At 54.6% G+C, this 21362-nt stretch overlaps 1 protein-coding gene across 1 annotated transcript; it reads left to right on the plus strand.

Annotated features, from left to right (window-relative positions):
• Positions 1 to 865: 865 nt before the first annotated feature.
• On the plus strand, positions 866 to 1996 carry FOXL2 (forkhead box L2; the record flags this gene model as incomplete). The annotated part of the gene is made up of 1 exon (XM_081106380.1): positions 866 to 1996. One exon carries the CDS (start codon positions 866 to 868, stop codon positions 1994 to 1996), a length of 1131 nt encoding a protein of 376 aa, XP_080962506.1.
• Between the last annotated feature and the right edge of the window lie 19366 nt (positions 1997 to 21362).

Consider the following 21362-nt stretch of genomic DNA (forward strand, 5'->3'; position numbering starts at 1 on the left):
CTTCCTTCAGTGACACGGGTTTCTGGGCCGATTTTCCCAAAGCCACCGCGCAGCCCTCTCCACCCCACCCCCGTCCGGCCCCCTCGCCGTCCCGCCCCTCCCCCAGCCCCGAGCCAGAAGTTTAGTCCCAAGACAGCAGCAAAGGGCAGAGCAAAGAAGTCGTTTTCTTTCACCTGAAAGCTCGCCTCTCGTCGATAGGGCCCGAGCTCCCCGGACGCGGGTCGAAGGCGGTCGGACCCGCAGAGCGAGCAGCGGCCGACCACCAGGGCTGGCGAGAGCGTGAGCCCCGCCGTCCGCCGAGCCCCCGAGCTCGCAGGGAGGGGGGCCGGCCAGTCCGGGCTGTGCGGGGCGTTTACAAAAAAGTGACTTGGAGATGAACTCGCCCGTGCGCGACTGGCCGCCCAGCTATAGGGGCGAAGGCGCCTGACGCAAGCGGAACTCGGCGGAGCCCATACGAATCAGAACAGAGCGAGGCTCCTGGCGCACTAGGGACTCCGGGCGGCAGCTCCGCCGGAGACGCGGGTCCCGCTTCGAGAAACCGGCGGGTGGGGGAGGGGACGAGCGCAGCGCAGAAACCCACCGAGGCGGGGACTGGCCCGGCGGGGAGGGGCGGCGGGGCCGGAGCCCCTCTCTGTTGGGCGGACTCCCCATGGCCAGAAGCTGAGCTCCACTCCCGCCGGCCGCTCCGCCGGAGAAGGGGGGACCGAGTGGAGAAGAGCGAGAGGCCTCCCGCCAGCGGCGCCGGCCGACCGCAGGAGTTCGCGATTCGGCCTCGAGCGGACCGGTGCGCCCGGACTCTCGGCCGCGTCTGCGCCACCGGGAAGGAGTGAGGGCTGCCCGGCCGCGGCGCGCCGACTCCGCCGCGATGGCCAGCTACCCCGAGCCCGAGGACGCCGCGGGGGCCCTGCTGGCCCCGGAGACCGCCCGTGCAGCCAAAGAGCCCGAGGCGCCGGCGCCGCCGAGCCCCAGCAAGGGCGGCGGCGGCGCCGGGACAGCCCCGGAGAAGCCCGACCCGGCGCAGAAGCCCCCGTACTCCTATGTGGCGCTCATCGCCATGGCGATCCGCGAGAGCGCCGAGAAGAGGCTCACGCTGTCCGGCATCTACCAGTACATCATCGCCAAGTTTCCGTTCTACGAGAAGAACAAGAAGGGCTGGCAGAATAGCATCCGCCACAACCTCAGCCTCAACGAGTGCTTTATCAAGGTGCCGCGCGAGGGCGGCGGCGAGCGCAAGGGCAACTACTGGACGCTGGACCCGGCCTGCGAGGACATGTTCGAGAAGGGCAACTACCGGCGCCGCCGCCGCATGAAGCGGCCCTTCCGGCCGCCGCCCGCGCACTTCCAGCCGGGCAAGGGGCTCTTTGGGGCCGGAGGCGCCGCGGGCGGCTGCGGCGTGGCGGGCGCGGGGGCCGACGGCTACGGCTACCTGGCGCCCCCCAAGTACCTGCAGTCGGGTTTCCTCAACAACTCGTGGCCGCTCCCGCAGCCGCCCTCGCCCATGCCCTACGCCTCCTGCCAGATGGCGGCGGCCGCGGCTGCGGCGGCGGCGGCGGCGGCGGCCGCGGGCCCGGGAAGTCCCGGCGCGGCCGCGGTGGTCAAGGGGCTGGCGGGCCCGGCCGCCTCGTACGGGCCGTACTCACGCGTGCAGAGCATGGCGCTGCCTCCCGGCGTGGTGAACTCCTACAACGGCCTGGGGGGCCCTCCGACCGCACCCCCGCCGCCGCCGCCGCACCCCCACTCGCATCCGCACGCACACCATCTCCACGCGGCCGCCGCTCCCCCTCCAGCCCCGCCGCACCACGGGGCCGCCGCACCGCCCCCGGGCCAGCTCAGCCCGGCCAGCCCGGCCACCGCTGCGCCCCCGGCGCCGGCACCCACCAACGCGCCCGGCCTGCAGTTCGCCTGCGCCCGGCAGCCCGAGCTCGCCATGATGCATTGCTCTTACTGGGACCACGACAGCAAGACCGGTGCGCTGCACTCGCGCCTCGATCTCTGAGAGTCCAGGGCGCACGCCCGCCGGCTGCGAGGATGCAGGGACGTGCGATGCCAGCCTGGGCCGCAGCCACGGTCGCCAGTCGGACCGCGCGCCCGCCGGGGCGGCCTCCTGAGCCAGCGTCCGGGGCTCCTCCGTGCGTCCTCGCTCCCCTCGGCTCCTCTCGTTCGTCGTTGTCTCCTTGGCTTCTCCTCCTGTGCTCGCCTCCCTGCCCTCTATGCCTTTTTGCTCCTGCCGCCTGCAGGCCGCCTCTCCTCGCGCTTTCTGCGGGCCCCGTCTCCTCCCGGCGCCCCAGCGGCCGGCTGGACACCCCATCCCAAAATTCAAGGCGGAGAGGAACTGCCCCGGCCCAGGCGCAGCCGGCGTCCGCGGCGCGGACCGCTTGACAATCTCTCCCAGGTCGGTGCGCTTTGCCCGCCTGGCTGCCGGGCAACCCTTGCCTAGAGGCACAGGTCTGGGCCGACATCGATCCCCGCGCCGCCGGGAAAAGGGACGAAAGTGTGTTTGCTCCGTACCCTCTAGTCTAGAGTCTAGAAAGAAGCTGCTCAGAAGTCGCTCGATAGGGCCCACGGGGCAGGGCGGGGTTTGGGCCCCGAGCTGCGAGCCGGGCTGCCTCGCTGGGCCGCCTGCGCCCGGGTTTACACCACCCCGCGGCTGGCTAGGTTTTGCTGAAAAGATCGGGAGAGAGGGCTATTTTAGATACCATTTTAAAATATTTGTTAAGGAAGAAAACTCCCCCGGAAAATCGGCGAAGTAATTGTGGCCTTGGAGTTCGCTAAAGCAAAACATGAAAATCTTCCCTTCCAGGAGATTTGAAGTAGAATTCCTGTCGGGCCTTCAAAAAGCTGTGTTCAGAGGTAGGAGAATACGCTCGGTAAAAGATGTTTTCCTCTACAAATTTGGAGTATCTCCCCCCCCCTATTTAAAATAAAATCAAAAACAAATTTTCCCGGATCTTCCGATGCAAGTCCCGAGTGCCAGGAAGATCACAGGCTGCCTGGCCCACGTGCAGGGCCTGACGATTCATCCTCTCCCTGATTTGTGTTTTTCAAATGTCTTGCTTCTGGCACCTTGGGCAGCAGTCGGACCAGATGGCTGGTGGCCCAGAGCCGGCCTGCCCGAAATTCCTGGTTGTTCTGTAGTGTGTTGTTTGGAGGACCAAATTTTCTAGAGAGAACTAGAGCACTTTTGTTGTTTTGTTGTTGTTTTGTCAATACTCGAATAAATTTCTTGTTCTTTCTTTTAACACGGGCTTATGTTATTTCTGTCATGCCTACGTTTGTTCAGCAGCTAGTTAAAAGAAGGAGGTTTTCGGCAAAATTTTATCCTTTTTCAGATAAACACGGGTGGAGGGTGGCCGGCCGGGAGGGGAGCAGTTTTGGTTGCCGATACCAGTTTGTTTACTCAGGGGATTGTTTGTTTTCTGTGTTATCACTGGTCTGTTGTGGCTGTTTAACCTCATCAGAGACTTTATCTGCGGTGGTTCGTTCACACGGCGTGGCTGTAGGTAGGATTTGTTGTGGTTTTTGCACCCATGCAAGTTTGTATTTTTGTAACAGTCGGACTAGGTGTGTGGGACTGTTTTCCTTAGATTGTCCTCATACTTTATATTTTTTTCCAGTCAAATATAACAGCTAGATAAGTTTATTCCAAATAGGTAAAACCCTGTTTGCAAAAAATGCTCGGTAAGCTGAAAACCTCTATACACATATAATGAATGGCTTATTATTAATAATCATAACTCATTTACCTTGAGATGTGTAAGAGATTTGGGAGCATTAGGAAATGATGAACATACTGTGTGGCTGTAGAAACCTGATCTTTTTTTCTTTCTTTCCCTTTACTGAGACTCTTCAAATAACGAATTAAAACCATTAATTCCGCTGAGGGACACCAGCCCCTTTGACCCTGTTGCAGTCTGGGGGCCTGAGGCAGGAGGCAGGATTAGGGATGGTCCACCTTCAGTCCTCCTCCCATCGGATGACCGGTATCAGCCAGCTCTCACTACAGCTCCGGTGAAACTCGGGTTGGATCCCACATCCAGACAAGTATCCCTCACTGCCCCCCACTCTGAACCTGACAACAGTGGCCAAAGGTCCTGGTGATCTAGTGGACTGGGAGTGGCTGCACACTGCGGCTGTAGGAAATGAGCCTGTAGGCCTTCCACTTCAACCTATACTGGTTGGTGGTCACTCCATGGGGCCACCAGGGTGGGATCCTTGTTAGGAGTAGTTGGGCCCAAGGGGAGGTGGCTCTGGCTCAGGATCGCCCCCTCCTCCCTCGGGCTTCCCTGGGGAGGCTAGAAGGGGGAGGATGAAGCCATGGTGGTTCTGAGTATCATCACCCGGAGACGGGGACTGGAGCCTGCCTAGGCCAGGGGAGCTGGGAAGAACTGGCTGGAGAGAGACTCTCAGCTGGGGCGGGATGCCCAAGAGGCAGGTCAGGCCTGGTGTCTGGGCACGTCTGGCAACCTGCTGCACCGTTGTCTAGATGACTAAGGGGAGTTGCGGAAAAGAACGTGGACTGCTGTGTGCCTGTCTGTTTGTGCTTTCTGTGGTGTGAAATGTATCCCGTGGGCAGTGGGTAGTCTGTGGCTGTTTAACCTCATCAGAGACTTTATCTGCGGTGGTTCGTTCACACGGCATGGCTGTAGGTAGGATTTGTTGTGGGTTTTGCACCCATGCAAGTGTGTATTTTCTTACACAGTCGGACTAATACTCCCAAGTCTGTGCCTGCTGCAAATGTGTGCATACAGTCTAAGTCAGGATCCCGGTGACAGGGTGGGAGGTGTATATGTCTGTCATTCACCTCTGGAAAGGGCATTGTACTAATCCGATGGCTAGCACTCAGAGAGTGGCTTACTGAACCCACAGTGTGTGTTGTATTTATAAGTCATTGGCAATGTGTGCCGTTATGTTATGTGTATATCATCCTGGTTTGCTGAATGATAACAGAGAATACATACAGATCCTTGGCTTCAGCGGGTTGAGGCTCTCTGTTCGGAAGCTGGCTCTCAGCACCTCCCAACCGCTATCCCAAGCAGATAAAGTAAAGGAGGCAGAGCCTTCAGTGAGGTAGGGAAGTTCGCCTAGGCCAGCACCGGAGGACAGGACCTCTCTCTGCTCCCAGTAACTAAAAGGCAGAAAGGAGGCACCCTAGGCTGGGGAGAGCAGCAGCCTCACCAAGTACAAATGATGAAATTAAGGAATCCGTGTGGGATTCCTGGTCTTCACAGGGATTGGGGAAGTGAGAGAAGGGGGCCAAATCATACCCCACCTCCCCACAGATGCCCACAGGAAGACATCGGTCCCGAATTCCAGCCCTAGGGGTTTCTTAAAACCCTATAGTTTTCTCATTTCCCCCCAGTGCTAAAAGTTCAGGGCAATGGCTGACTTTCCTGGTCTCTCATTTCCTCTTTCTCTTCTTCCTCTGCACTTTTGAGTTTCTGTTACAGAAGATGACTTAAGGAATTTCCTAAGTAAGGGCAAAAGTATTTAAGAGAATTCCTGATATGTAGCAATTATGCCGTAGCTTATACAGTCTAATCTAGATGGTTCAGAACACATGGGTATATGTATATATGTTTGCCAGGGTGTAGTGTAGATACAACATAAATAGAGTTTGATACATATACCCTGCCAACTTCTGCATGTCCTGCATAATGAGTTGCTACGCATGGTATTGAATGAGAAGTATGTGTGTGCTTATATGCATGTAAACATCCTCACATTTACACACCCATTCTTGGCCACTCCTGCACCCTAAGACTGTCCAGCCAGAATACTTGTTATTTTTTAGGGTGTCCTGTTCTCAGGGGGACCCTGGAGAAATCTTTGCCAGTGCAGTACATGCACCAAGGGACTGTGGGGATTCTCTGGAATGACACCATACCCTACTCCAGAGGTGTTCTGGGTCTGCTTCCTCCTTGCATAAGAGTTCACTGCCCTGCATGTCCAGTTTGGGTGGGCATGAAGGCTGGCATCTTTCTCCTGAGATTAGGGTCTGTCAGCCCTTGCCTGGGTCTCCCACTAGCAGCGGCTGGAGCTCCAGGATGCAAGGAGCCCCCTGGTGGTAGGTGGAAATCAGGGGAGGACCAGGGCTTCTTGCAGGCAGTGGGGCAGGAGAGGATGGGCCAGACCCAAGAAACTAGGTCAGACCCAAGAAAGTCTGCCCATGAATGAGCTCTTTCCTTAATGGAGACTTGGAGCACCGTAACCACTGGGCCAGGCTCAGGAGCCCTGGGGTGCCCTCCCTCTGACGAGCTAGTCTAGTGGTGACCATGTCTTGTCATTCCTGCTGCCCCCACTGGGCAGGCCCTGGTTCTTGGAGTAGCCTGTGGAACCTATGGGAAGGGAGGGAACTAGGATCCCACACTTCCCCTATGAGACAGGGACCAGAGGCATGGGAGTAGCTGGGGAAAACCTTCATGTCCCCAGTTCTCTCATGGGGACAACCAGAAATTAAGGATTCTTGAAACTAAGCAGTCTTAGCAATATTCTGCTTCTCTGGGTAGACGGCTCCATTCTGTCACAAAAGGGTGTCTGGGCCCCAGGAACCCCAATCTCTTCATTTACATTTAAGGAAACTGGAGTCCTGCGAAGATGTCACCTAGCTATCTGCGGGGCAAACAGCCTCAGAAATTTTAAGGCGAGACCTGTAAGTGCTGAGCCCAGCTGCCCACCTGGGCTCTCCCAGGGGTACAGGCCCTGCCACTCCATGTTGGGGGAGCTCCGTGGATGAAGGGGGAGCCACCCGGAGATGAAGGGAGCACAGGTGTGTAGACTGTACCCGAGAACTTCTGTGTGGCTGGCTATTCGCTGCCCTGTCTCAGCTTGGTAAGAAGCCTGGCAAGTTTGTTCTGGGACGTGGTCACCCAAGGGACGTGCCTTTGTGGGATGGGGCACGGACAGCAGGCTGTTCAGTTGGAAAGAACTGGTGTGGAGCCCAGGAGCCTCCTTTAATAACTGTGTGACCTTGGGCAAAGCACCCCGGCTGGATTTTCATTCTCTCACCTATTAAATAGAACAAGTTACAATACCGTGCAGGGTTAGTACAATAATTACATGTCCTAATGTCGAAATGCCTGGTTTATAGTAGGTGGTTTTTCTTCCCCTTTTGAAGGAAGGAAGAAAGAAGGGAGTGAGGGAGAAAGGGAGGGAGGGAGGGAGGGAGGGAGGGAGGGAGGGAGGAAGGAAGGAAGGAAGGATGCAAGGAGGGAGGGAGGGAGGGAGGGAGGGAAGGAAAGAAGGAAGGAAGGAAGGAAGGAAGGAAGGAAGGAAGGAAGGAGGCAAGGAGGGAGGGAGGGAGGGAGGGAAGGAAAGAAGGAAGGAAGGAAGGAAGGAAGGAAGGAAGGAAGGAAGGACACAAGGAGGGAGGGAGGGAGGGAGGGAAGGAAAGAAGGAAGGAAGGAAGGAAGGAAGGAAGGAAGAAGGAAGGAAGGAAGGAAGGAAGAAGGAAGGAAGGAAGAAGGAAGGAAGGAAGGAGGGAAGGAAGGAAGGAAGGAAGGAAGAAGGAAGGAAGGAAGGAAGGAAGGAAGAAGGAAGAAGGAAGGAAGGAGGGAAGGAGGGAAGGAAGGAAGAAGGAAGGAAGGAAGGAAGGAAGAAGGAAGGAAGGAAGGAAGGAGGAAGGAAGGAAGGAAGGAAGAAGGAAGGAAGGAAGGAGGAAGGAAGAAAGGAAGGAAGGAAGGAAGGAAGGAAGGAAGGAAGGGAGGGAGGAAGAAGGAAGGAAGAAGGAAGGAAGGAAGGAGGAAGGAAGAAGGAAGGAAGGAGGAAGGAAGAAGGAAGGAAGAAGGAAGAAGGAAGGAAGAAGGAAGAAGGAAGGAAGGAAGGGAGGGAGGAGGGAAGGCAGGAAGGAAGGAAGAAGGAAGGAAGGAAGGAAGGAAGGAAGGAAGGAAGGAAGGAAGGGAGGGAGGGAGGAGGGAAGGCAGGAAGGAAGGAACCTTTCGTAGTAACCCTGCAGGGTCTGACATCCTAACCTAGTGGCCATGGCCACTCTTTTGTACTCTTCCCCAGGCAACTGCGTCCACCCTGACCCAGCCCCTTGACCCGCGGGGTAATAAGGTTCGTTTTGTCGCCAGCGCTGGGAATACCCCAGCCCCGGGCTCTCCAACCGCCCTCGCACTTCTCGCAAGGCTGTCCTCACCGATGTGCAAGGTGTTCTTTGAGAAAGACCCGGCTGACCTGCGAAGTGACGCGGACCCGGGAGCTGGGGGCCAGGCAGGCCGGCCGCCACTCCCAGCTCCGGGCTGCGGTTTCTGCCCTCTGCCCTGCGGAGCGCCCCTCCGGAACGCGGGGCTGTCGGAACTTCCTCCCGCCCCACCTTTCCAGAAGAGCAGTGAGCAGCCGCGGGGCGGGAGGCTTCGGAGGTCCGCTGGTGGGAGAGGCCCCCCTCGGTCCTCGTGGAGAAACGGGAAACGTGAGGGGCAAACGCAGGAAGCGGGTTGGGCCGAGCTGCGGCGGGCGGAGGCGCCGCCCGAGGGTGGGAGCGGGGCGGGCGCGGGGTCGGCGCTCGGAGGACCCGCCGGAGCCGCCGGACCGCCGCACGCAGACTGTTGGCGGCGCTGCAAGCGCAGATCCCCTCTCCGGCGGGGACGCGGCGCCTCCGGGCAGCTCTGAACAGAATTCGGGGAGAGGAACTGGGCCTGTCCGAGCGCAGGCTGCTCCCCTCGGCGGGGCAGGCGGAGGACGCGCGGGGGGCCGCGGCGGTCCCGAAAGCTGCTGAGCGCCCCGGGCGGAGGCCGCCGGAGTCCCCGCCCCGTCGGGAAGCCACCTCGGGCTCCCCCAGCCGGGAGGTCGGCCCCTCCTCGCTGTCCTTGGTGAGGGTACCATCCCACCGAATACAGCAAAGCCTTTCCCGCATTCTCCGCTCGGCACGGAGGAAATGACTTCTCCAGGCAGACAACGAAAGGGAAGGGCCCGCTCCCAGGAAATGTTCGTCTCTAGGGACGAGGAGGAAAGGGGAATGTACATTGTGCGCGCGCGCGCGCGCGTGTGTGTGTGTGTAGGGAGCGGGGAGGAAATTCGACTTTTTAAAATATCTCCCCCCAGCAACCGAGCGAGTGTGAGCGGCGTCAGGAAGCCGAGCCCCCGCCCGCAGGGACACGGGCTTTTGTCTTCTTTCCTGAAGCCCCCCGGCTGCTGGCCGCGCAGAGATAAAGGCCGGGTCAGGGCCCGCGGATTCCCGAGGGAGGGGGAGCGGGGCTGTCCCGCCACCGAGTCCTGCGGGCCGGCCTGGCTGGATCGGGGGCGCCGAGGCCGGGCGCTGCTCCCCCACCCGCAGACCCAATCGAGGCCACCGACCCACGGGTGCCGACTTGGCCTGAGCGTCTTCCCTCACTGAATTCCCTGGACCCGGCTCCCACAGTATTACGCTTTCCTCTTTCAGGGCTCCTGGGGCGCGAGGGACCGCGACTCCCCGCCGACCCCGGCCAGACTTAGTCCCCGGAGCGGAGTCGTGCGCAACTCTTGCTTGGCCGCGGGGCTCGCGCGGCTGGCCAACAGGATCCGAACTCGCGCCGCGGCGGTCACCGCTGCGCCTCTGCGCCTTCTCGCCGAGACTCCTGCAGCTCTGGGCCTCCGATTCTCTGCGTAACGCTCTCTAGTCGGCGGGACGGGTCTGCTGGGGCGGCGGGAGGCCATCTGCGAGCCGACCTTCTCGCTTTCTGTCCTTTGGAAACTGCGCACTGCCTTCGCCCCCGGCGTCCTTGAGCTTCCCAGGGGACCCGGGAGCGCCCTTCTCCGCTGAGGCACCCAGGTGATGTGAGTACTGCGCCGCTAAGAACCCTTCTTAAGGAAGAGAGAGCGGACCAGCCTGGCCACCTGCGGGTGCAGAAATATAGGGACTTCCATGTGGTGCCCTGGCCCCTGCATCAGCCGCGACTTTTCCCAAGCCGAGGGGAACCTCGGGTCGCCTGCTTCATGATGGCTCCTGAGGGTAGGGGACAAGGGCCGCCTTTCCAGAGCCGATCAGGGCCTCTCTTTTCCTTGGCGACGCGACCTGGGGAGGCAAAGAAGCGACAGACCTAGGGAGTGAGGCGCTGTAGTCTCTCGTGCCTGGAGCGCCCTCCACCTCTTCCTTCACTCTCCTTTGCCGCCAACAACTGACTTGGGGACGTTGGCCCCCACTGAAACGGCCGATGAAAGATAAAGGAGCCGGCAGTGCCCAGGCGCAGGCTGGATCCGGGCTTCCCCGCACCCTGGAGGCCCAGGTAAGACCCTGCTTCCCGGGGGCCACTGACTCAGTTCGAGAGAAAGGGGTTGGCTGAGCAGTGTGCACACTCTACCTTCAAGAACAAATAGTCATGTTTGTGTGCATGCACACGTCTGTACCAGGATGTCCCGTATCCATGTGCACATGCATGCACATGTGTGTACACTTGTCATACATCTAGAAAGACGGGCACACACATTTATATGCCTGTGATATGCATGTGCACACATGTGTACATGGCTCTTGCATCTGTCCTGTTCCCACGCTGGGCGAGCACTGATGGAGCTGGTGGCTCATGAATAGTAATTACACCACCTCACATTTACACAGCTTTCCATCACGGTTTTCACACTTACCCTGGGAAGTGCTCTCCTTTGAAGTTTTAGAAGGTGGAAACAAACTAAGATAATTTAGCAGGTGCCTGTTTGCATACAGTTTGTGAGAGACGGAGGCTTGCTGAAGTTCCCACCGGCTGTTGAACATGGATGTGCTTGCCAACGTGCTCCGAGGTTGGCCTGTTAGGCGGCCCACGCGACCCCACGTCCGTCTGTGTAGAGGGCCTTGGCCCTTTGCCAGGCTTCCCCAGAGAGCCAAGGCGAGTGCCAGGTTTCAATTCGTTCGCTGATAAGTGCACTCTTCCGGAGCTCGGTGACCCGGTTGCCCAGGACAAGGAGCTCAGGGCTCGCCCAAATGCCCCGAAAGAGCACCAGAAGGTTCCAGGGCTGTGGCCGGCCACGTACAACTTGGTCCCAAAGCCGGGCGGGGCTTTGTCTCCAAGTCAGCTACATCCCTCCCGGCCGGCTGTCAAAGGCCGGTGACAGGATCCTTTCACCCTAGCAACAAACCCAGGAGCGTGGTGTCCTGCCAGAGCTGGAGGAGTGGCAAAACTTGAATTCATTGACCTTCTATTGCCTGGCATCGCTAGAGACTGGAGCCCACCATGCCCATTTGACAGAAGTGATTAGTCGGAGGCGACAGCCGTTCAGTGAGTTGCCCCAGATTAAACAGCCAGGAAGTGCCCAAGCTCGGGGTTGGAATCCCCAGTCCCCTGAGTGCCTCTGCGGAGAAAAGCACAGTCGAAGGGGCTCTGGATCCCTAACCACAGGGCCCTCTGCCCCTCACATGATGGCCAGGTCCCTGCTTGCACCTCTCCATCTGCTTGCTGCTCAGAGCTTCGGGCTCCCACTCTCTTCATTCCCTCACCAAAGACACGAAGGCGATCCTAGCTCCCCACCAACATCATTTAAAAAGTTTCTACACGCTTGGAATCTGTTGCTTAAATATTATATACATTCCATCGTGTGTTGAGGTTTGCTTCTTGCTTCCTCTGCTGAGACATTTATTTGGTTACCCCCAGACTGAAGTTGCCCTAGGGCTGTAGCTTCACCACATCTCACCAGATGCCCTTGGGCCACAGGGCTCGGCTCCTGCAGACTGAGGTCACAGGCTCCAAGGCCGCCCCCACCCGGCAGAACCGGGGCTCTGGAAGGGAGCCCGCCGCTGAGCGAGGTCACCTTGCGGCTACGCAGCCTCGAGGCTGCCCTCTGCTGGCACTAAGCAGCTTCATCGCCGTCTCTTTCAGTGGCCCGGGAGCTGCGCCCACGAGAGGGGCTCGCGCAGGGCGAGGCGACACCACAGCGCAGAGTGGGTGACCTCACTCTCTCAGGGTCCTGGGAGTGGCCGCCGCACCTTCAACCGCTGCTGAAACCCTCCTGTATTTCTCAGGCTCTGGCTCCTGCGCGCCCCCCGCCCCCCCTTACCCCTACCCGCACTCCTGCCAACACTGCGGATTCAGGGCTCTCAGACCGGGAGACGAAGCTCTGCGCTGGCTACCCGGCTGCTCTGTGGCTTCCGCCGGGTTCCCCGCTGGCAGGCCCTCGGGGAGGAGCGGCAGGGGAAGCCTCAACCCACCGACGTCCTCCAGGCGCATCCGGTGGACTCTGGGGACCCCGGGGAGAGCCCAAGGCCATGCTCAGGCCCCTATATTCGCTGTACCATAGCCTTGATTGGCATCCCATTGGCCATGGCTTACCCCCAGAAAACCCTGCCCACCCCTCAGATCGACTTCCCACCCTCCGTAATAGTCGCCTGGGAGCATGCTATCACTGTTGGTTGCAATGCACTTGTCGCCCCAACCGAATTAAAAGCGCCTCAAAGACCGGAAGGGGCGGGTTCCGACCCCACACCGCATAGGGCCTCGCTCAGGTTCTGCCCAATGGGTCAGGACCGGTTCAAGACGCCTCCATTCTTGCTCTTAACAGTGCGACTGAAAGACCCTTCCATCTGCTAAAATCCAAGGTGGGGTAAAAATTAACCAGTAGTCACCCCTGTGCACCTCCATTGCTATATATGAAGACTTTTTACATGCTCACCTTTTCCCTCTTTACAAAGAAAATTCAAATGGAAGAAGTTGGGGGAAAACATTAAGATGTACAAAGAAAACAAAAATTAGAGGTAATCCCACCCCATCCCCAAGAAGTAACCATGGTTAACATTTTGGTGGCTTTCCTCTCTGGATTTTTACGTGTATATTTTAACGAAAGTAAGGCTAATTTCCATACTTAAAATAATATATTTTATATAGAATTGGCAATTTTGTATCCTGTTTCTTTTAACCTTACACCATGATGGCTTCTCCATATTTTATTCTTTGAAACATGACTTTCAGTGAATGCTTAATAATCCATCATATGGGTGAATCATAACTTTTTTTATATACCAGCACGATTCTCTTTGTTTCAGGTCCAGAAAAGTCTCTGAGTCACCAAATATATAATCAGTAGTTTATCAATAAATCTTGAGTCTTTAGCTGGCCCCCAAAGGAGAGTTATGGTTCCACTCTCAAGGCACAAAGGATCCACCCAGACATTTGGGATTGCTTTGAGCTTGGAGAAGGCCTTCCAGCCCCTGCTGACAGCTATCTCCCTTTGTTGGAGGCCAGTGGGGTCTGGCACTGAGAAAAAATGTCTTGAAAGAAAGCAAAGTGCTTGCCTGCTTCTCGACACAAAGCCCTGTATCCCCAGCTGGTACACAAAATGGTGTCTGTGACTTGGGTTTGTGTGTGCTGTATCTTATAATAGTTAGGAGTCAAACATGCCTTTATTTGAATCCTGGATCTTCCCCCTTAGAAGCTGTGTGACCTCAGAAAAGTTGCTAAACCTCTCTGAACCTTATTCTAAAAATTGGAATAACAATGCGACTACATCGAGCTTTTTAAAGTATTCAAATAAATAATTACATCACTTAGCCTGGTGCCTATACAAAGAAATCCTCAATACATGGTAGCTACTGCTCCTATTGCCTCTGCAGCTGCTACTGCTGTTGCTTCTGGCATTAGCGTTGAGGGGAACACTGCAGTTGCCCTCTCCCTCAACTCCTGACCCCATTGCTCTGGTTGAACACAAGCCTGAACCCTGGCACTAAGCCGGATCCAGGTTCTCAGACCTGAAGGAGTCGTTTCCAGCACTCTGGTTGGGCTGCTCAGGACCTACTGACAATCAGGCCTGGGCTTGGGCTGTTTATACTAGAACCGTTAAAACAGGAAAATATGCAAACCCTTCATTCACAGGGATCCGGCTATTGTTGGATCAGATATGATATTTTTGTTTCTAAAATAAAAGGTACATTTGCTACTTCACACACACTTTTTTTTGTGGGGGGTGGAGGGGGAGTGTGCGCTAAGAAGGCAGGGCATATGATCTGGTTCACTTGTTCAGCTCAAGCAGCCAACCTGCAAAGGTCCTTTAGCCTGATTGTCTGTTTACAGTATGTGCTCCAACAAGCCGAGTTTCACTGGGTTCTATTTTGTGTGTCCACAGAGTAGGCTCTTACCCATCTCCCAGACTTGGTAAGAACATTACCTCCATCTAAAAAAAAAAAAAAATGGCTAATAAGAAATTCCATTAGTTCAGCCCATCTTATTGCAATAGACCCGTGATGGCGAACCTATGACACGCGTGTCAGAGGGGACACGTGAACTTATTTTTTTGGTTGATTTTTCTTAGTTAAATGGCATTTAAACATATAAAATAAACATCAAAAATATCAGTCTTTGTTTTACTATGGTTGCCAATATCAAAAAAATTCTGTATGTGACACGGCACCAGAGTTAAGTTAGGGTTTTTCAAAATGCTGACACGCCGAGCTCAAAAGGTTCGCTATCACTGCCATAGACTCAACTATACGTGAAAATATCAAGGAGGAAGTTTCTAAAGCACAGATTTCAAGATTCTCTTCAAACTGGATAGCTTCAGCCTCTGGGGCGGGTGCTTGTAAGTCAGTTCCTCCGGGTGATTCCAATGAAGCTATGGAGCCACATTAGGGAACCACTGCTGTTCCCAATTGAATTGAAAGCTGAGGTTTCTCCAACTGGATTCCGGAAAACACAGATTCCAAAGACTCTTCCATTGGGACCACATGGAGTTACAAAGAGCCTGGTTCAAACACCGGATGTGTGTGTATGGGGGTGAATACATGTTTATTTTTGCGTGCTTTTGTTTCGCTGTGGTCTGTACACGTGTCAGGCCTCTTTGGTCATAAGTAACATAAATCCACGAGAGCTGGCTTAAGCCAAACCTTGGAGTTGGGGGAGATTGTTATAAGGATTTGTAGGTGACCCCTGGAGCCCTGAAGCCCCAGCAGGGTGGCAGCCAGAGCCTATGAAGGGCTGGACCAGGGGCTGAAGGGACGGCAAGAACCCTGGTAGCTTCCCTCTACAGACCAACTTTTCTTGCTCCTCTGACCAGGCCTCCCCTCCGCTCTGCTCAAGGGAGGAGCCCAGTGATAGCTATAATCTCTGTGTCCCAATTCCATTTTCCTGTGAGAGAGAAACTGGCCCACCTGGGTCAGGAACCCATCCCTGGTCCTGTCAACTAGAGCTGTTGGTAAGGAGGAGAGCCTGGTAGTGGCTTCTGATGGTCTCTTCCTGTGTGGAGAGAGCAGTTAAAGCAATCATTGAAGGCTAAGCAGATTCCCCCGAAAGTCTGATTTGCTTCACTTTGGCCCCTTCCAACCACTTAGTCCATAGTCCAGAGGCATTTTATGCCAACTGCATTCCAAAAATCACCTGGGGTCCTAGTCGGGTAGCTTAGTTTGTTGGAGCATCCTCCCAATACGCCAAGGCTAGGACACATACAAGGAGCAACCAATGAATGCATAAATAAGTGGAACAACAAATTGATGTTTCCCTCTCTCCCTTCCTCTCTCTAAAATCAGTAAACAAATAAATAAAAATGTTTAATCACTTGGGGAGTGTTTTAAAATATTGTGCTCAGGCTCCACATCTTGGATGTAGCCAGGGCATCATGGTTTTTCAAAGCAACCCTGGTAATTCCAATATGCAGCTAGAGTTGAGAATCATAGCAATAACCAAATAGGGAATCTACAGCCAATTTAGCCATTTCCTACATACGCAATCTCAAAGTATAACCAATTAAGAGGAAAATTATGAAAACCTAATGGGTTGCACATGGTTCCTTTTCATCTAAATTGGAGACTAATCCAATCCAAAAAAAAAATATGCCATGATTATTCACACTTGATATTTTCTAAACCTCTTGGTGTAAATAAATATTCAGTTAAATTCCTAAAGAAACTTGCGTTTTCTGGAAATCCTGAGGCACTAGAACAAAGGATGGTTCCCCATGGCCTTGGTTGACCCCAGCCCCCCATGGACCACCTGCCCCTTCTTTTCCAAGATCTCTAGCTTGTTGGGGGCAGCCTCAAAGCTCCCAACCCTGAATTTCACTGACCTCACTTGCTTGCATGCACAGAGGTTCCTACCCAGGAGCCTTGGACACAGGAGACCAAAGAGGAGACCCTGCCTCCTCAGCCAAGCTGGCCAACACTAACCCTTGCCCTCGTCCATGGCAGGCTTGAGGAGTCTTCATTTTGTGTTGTTGTCTTGTTTTGTTTCTTTTTCTGGTAGGTTTGCCCAAACAATTAGCCAATCAGCAAATACTTCAAAAATAGCTATGATGTATAAGGCACAGACTAAAAATAGAAGTATTACCCCAGAGGGACCGTCACTGGTAGAAGGGCAGCAGCAACCCCTCTAGGTCTGGCCTTGTGTGGAGCCTAAGGAGCATATTAAAGGGATCCCTTCCTCGGCTTCCTGTTTTTTCTAGCCTGGCCCAGGGCTGAGTCCCAAGCAAACACAGAGGGTGAGGGATGTCAGGAGGAAGAAGGGAGATGTATGTCTGGCTGCATGCAGAATGGGGATTAGGGTTTGGGGGACGCTGCTTTTCCCAAGCCTGAACCACCCTGAGAGCTGCTCCCTTCTCTCAGAACCAGGTGGCACAGACAGCAAGACCAAACTGCCTTCTGAAGGCTGGGAAGGTCAGTCAACAAAAAGGCCAGTGACCAAATGGAGAATGTACAGAGGGTAGGATGGGCACACATACCATGACCACTTTGAGGCTAAAGCAAGGGCTTGGAGATGCCCAATACAGCCTAGGTTGGGTTTTTCAAAGTGTGGAACCCAGACCATCATCTTGTTAAAAATCCGAATTCTCAGACCCACTAAATCAGTAACTCTAGGGGTGGAGACAGCAATCCAAAGCCTCCAGATCATTCTGATTCACACCCAAATTTGTGAACCAATAGTCTACTCTAGGGAATACAAGAAGGGGAGGCACTCATCTGAGACATCCCACACCTAAAACACATAGTAAGTCTAACTCTTCCAGGTTCTTAGATCCCTAAGCAAGTTCCTACTACACTTCTACACACACACACACACACACACACACACACACACATGAGTTCCCTGCTAGGAGTGACTTCTGGCCCAGGCAGGGTGACACAGAGTCAAGGACTTCTTTAGGGCCAAGAATCTAGAACAGAAGAAATACCTAGAGAGGCTACATTGGGACAACCAGTGCTGCTGGGAAATTCCAGCCCCTGAGGTTTGGAATGAGACTGGATTGGTTCACTATTGGACAGAGGTAATCAATCAAGAACAGGCTCCAAAGGGAAGTGGGGATAGGCCTGTTCATCAGTTGATGGGTCCTTTGAGCAGTTACTGCAGAGTGTACAGCCTGCAGACCTCCCTGGGGCTCTGCCATTTGAATGTCAGGCCAGGAGACCAAGCTTGCTCCTGCTCCATATTTGTCAGGTGGTTCTCAAAGCCGTATTCCTGACCCAGCAGCGCCAGCATTATCTGGGAAATGTAAATTATCCGCCTGGACCACTTGGCTCAGTGGTTGAGCATTAACCTGTGAACCAGGAGGTCATGGTTCAATTCCCGGTCAGGGCACATGCCGGGATTGCGGGCTCCATCCCCAGTGTGGGTAGTAAAGGAGGTAGCCGATCAGATCAATGATTCTCTCTCCCTCTCCCTTCCTCTCTGAAATCAATACAAATAAATGTAAGTTATCAGGCCCCAACAGAATAAAAAAGTCTGGGGGTAGAGCTCAGCAATTTGAGCTTTAGCAAGTCCTCTTGGAGATTTTGAAGCTTCCTGACCAAGTTTGAGAACCACAGGCATGGAGGCGACTTCGACTTGAGCCCGCCCAGCAGCGGGGTACCCAACTGCCTTAAAGGATTAGGGCCCCGTGGCCCCGTGGGTGGTTGTCCCAGAGGCTAGGGACTCCAAACTCGTCCCCGCCCCCCGCCCCCCCTGGCCCCCCAAGTGAGCAAGTGCACTGTTCCTGCCCAGCACCGCGGGGTCTGGAGGCCCGGGGCGCTGGCAGTGGTCTGGCGGGAGTCAGAGCGGCCCTGCGACTTCTCTCTGACTTACTTTGTTCCTTTCCGGGAGAAATAATTTGTTTCGTATTGGAATCAAAGCCTCTCTCGCGGCGTTTCCGTTTTATCTCGGCCATTCTGGGGCCGAGTGGGAGGAGGAGGGTGGACAGGGGCGCTGCGGCTGCTTCCCATTAGCTCGGGCATGGTCCCCATTATGCGCCTGCCCCTCGCGGGGCCAGAGGGGACGCCTCTGGCCGCCTCTGCACCGCGACACCCAGAGACCCACACCTGCCCGCCCCGGTACAGGTAGCCCCACAGAGAAGCCGGACTGGGTTGCTGGAACAAGCCCCGGTGGTCCAAAAAGCTCACCTCCGCTGCTTGGCTGCCAAGGTGCCTGCCATTCAGGCCCTATCTCTGCAGTGGAAGCCAGTTCACAGGGCTCTGGGCCTATAAAAGAAGCGCCTAGGCTGGCCAGCGAGGCTCAGTGGTTGAGCATCAACCTATAAACCAGGGAGTCACGGTTCAATTCCCGGTCAGGGCACATGCCCGGGTTACAGAATTGATCCCCAGCGTGGGGCCTGCAGGAGGCAGCCGATTAATGATTCAGTCTCATCACTGATGTTTCTATTTCTCTCTCGCCCTCTCCCTTCCTCTCTGAAATCAATAAAAAATATATATATATTTTTTTTTGTTAAATAAAGAAGAGCCTGAGGAGGAGAGCATCACAGGGACTCCCTAGAACGGAAGAGGAAAATGTTTTCCGTTCACTTGTTTACACAGCACCTGAAACTGGGCCCCTCACAGTGGCTCAGAGAAACATGGTACCCCTGTTTTTCTCTGGGCTTGGTATCAATTTCACAAATCATAAAGAATAAAGATAATGTATATATTTAAATATATTTTTAAAATGTATTTCTATTGATTTCAGAGAGGAAGGGAGAGGAAGATAGAAAGATCAATGATCAGAGAGAATCATGGATCGGCTGCTTCTTGCACGCCCTCTACTGGGGATCAAGCCCGAAACCCAGGCATGTGCCCTTGACGGGAATCAACCAGAGAGCCTTCAGTCCACAGGTCAAAGCTCTATTCACTGAGCCAAACCGGCTAGGGCAAGAGAATATTTTTAAAAGTCACACCCCTTTCCCCTGCTGGATAGACCCTGGTTGAGAACCACGGTTCTAAGACCTTGAAATAGAATCCATCGTTTAACAAGATCCTAGGTGGTTCACAAACACATTAGAATTTGAGAAGCATTGCTCTGTGAAACAGCTTCAATCCAAACATTCACTGTCCTCTCAATTCTCACAGCCCTTGCTTTCATTTAACTGGTTCTCATACACCTTCTGTACTGACATTTGGCTGTAAGCTGGGCTCCTAACTTGGGCCTCGCTTGTTCTCAATGCAGGGATGCAAATGTGCCTGGATGGGGCACATATTTGAGGTTTTGTTCCCACCTGGCATCAATTCTCCTTTCTTCTCCTAAGACAGTGGTTCTCAACCTTGGCTGCACATTAGAATCACCTGGGAATCTTTTTAAAATTCTGATCTCTGGGCCTCATCCTCCGGAAATTCTGTTTCTTTGTTATGGGGTGAGGCCACAACATTGGTAACAAAGAAACAGAATTTCCGGAGGATGAGGCCCAGGAATCAGGATTTTAAAAAGATTCCCAGGTGATTCTAATGTGCAGCCAAGGCTGAGAACCACTGTCCTAAGAGAACTTTGATTTTCTTTAGGGGAACTACCTCTCCCTCACTTTATTTCTAGTAATTCAGATGGAGCCATACATACCCCCATCGCCATGCTTGTGGGAAGGGATATATATTTCACCCCCCATTGTCCATGGGGATTAGTTCCAAAACAGGCACATCAAGTAAGTCAGGGAGACCCAATTCTAGAACTTTTGTAGGAAGAAAAGGCAAAGAGAAGCTCTCTTTCCACCCAGACTGATAGACGTAGGGAAGACATAAGCCTGGAACTTTTGGGGGGCACCCAAGAGGGAAAGGTCTGCCTGAGAGAGAAGCCAACACAAAGGAAAGCATGAGAGAGAGAGAGGCTGGGTTCTGACCACCTTGTTGGAGCTCCTGGTTCCAATCATACCTTGAGACTTACCACGAGCTGCCAGTGATATAAACCAATAAAATTCCTTTTCTTTTTTTTTTTTTTAAAATCACAGGCAGCTAAGTTGAGTTTTTATCACCAGCAAACAGCAGACTCCTAATACGTGGGGCCCGTCTAGGAGTTAGATCATCATGGATGTGTGTCAGGGTCATCTGGAACCACAGGCTGAGGCAGAAGAATCCTCCTCAGGAAGGTCCCAAGAGCCCCAGTCCACAGGCAGCCCTGAATGCCCAGGTCACCAGATGCAATCCTGAGCCAGGGAGGGGGCTTCCTCCCACCCCTGCTGAGGCCACAGCCTGGCCACAGGGAGACCACAACTGGCCCTCTGCATGCTCGAGGACTGCAGCTCCGAGAGACTGGCAAGTGCCCTCTGGACAGGAGGACAGCCTCATAGCCATCACAGGCCTGGGTAGCAATGGCCATGAACAGTTCCCACCTCAAGCGGTTTCACAGGCAGCCAAATTCCACAAGGGGGCGGGGCAGTCCTGCGTAGAAGGTGGGAGAAAGGTTTGTGAGCTCTCACTAAACATTTCTGGAAACTCCAGAAGCACTGGGGTGGGTGGGGTGGGGTGGGCAGTTTTACAGCAAGTTGAGGTCTTGCATTCCCCAGATGGCGACTGAAGCCACTGACGTTGGGATTAGAGCTGGCTACCGTTAGCACCCGCAGACAAGAAAGGCTCCGTGGATCCAAGTTTCAGAAAGTTTTCCTGAAGGTGCCCTGGGGAGGTGGCAGGTGCGCAGAGGGGATGACCACAGGCTATACCTGTGACCTGGACACTGGGGTTCCAGCTGCACCAGCCTGGCACCGAAACAACAGAGATACCAGGCCCATGGGGCCATGCCCCCTGGGACAGCAAACAACTTGGCAGTAGTGTCTGAGGACTAATGCCCGGAGGCCCCTGACATCAGACAGGATGGGGGGATAGTCAGAATTAGGGTCATTTGGAGAGGACCATAGCTTGTAGCTTGTGCTATTTCTTTCACACCTGGGTTTGTAGAACAGCATTAACTCTTCTATGTGTGGTCTCTGCTCTCTCCAGGGCAGGCTGGCAGGGAAGGAAAGGTCCCCATGTGCCCGAGCAGACTTGGGAAGGGAATCCCAGCAGCAGAGACCTGTAGGAGCCTGGATCTTCCCTGTCCCAGGGCCTCTGTCCCTAGGAGCCTGGCTGCAGCTAGGAATGAGGTCTGAGGCATCTTTTTAAGCCAGGAGGGGGCAGCCACGATTCAGCCATGTGCCTCTCCCCATGTGCCCCAACCGGTAACCACTTGGAGAGCAGACAACAAACAAACTCCAAGTGAACAGACTGGTGAAAACCTGTTTTGCAAGTGGAAGCATCAGAGGAAAACCCTAAGCTCAGA

The sequence above is a fragment of the Myotis nattereri genome, assembly GCF_964212035.1.
Source record: "Myotis nattereri genome assembly, chromosome: 14".
Lineage (NCBI taxonomy): Eukaryota > Metazoa > Chordata > Mammalia > Chiroptera > Vespertilionidae > Myotis > Myotis nattereri.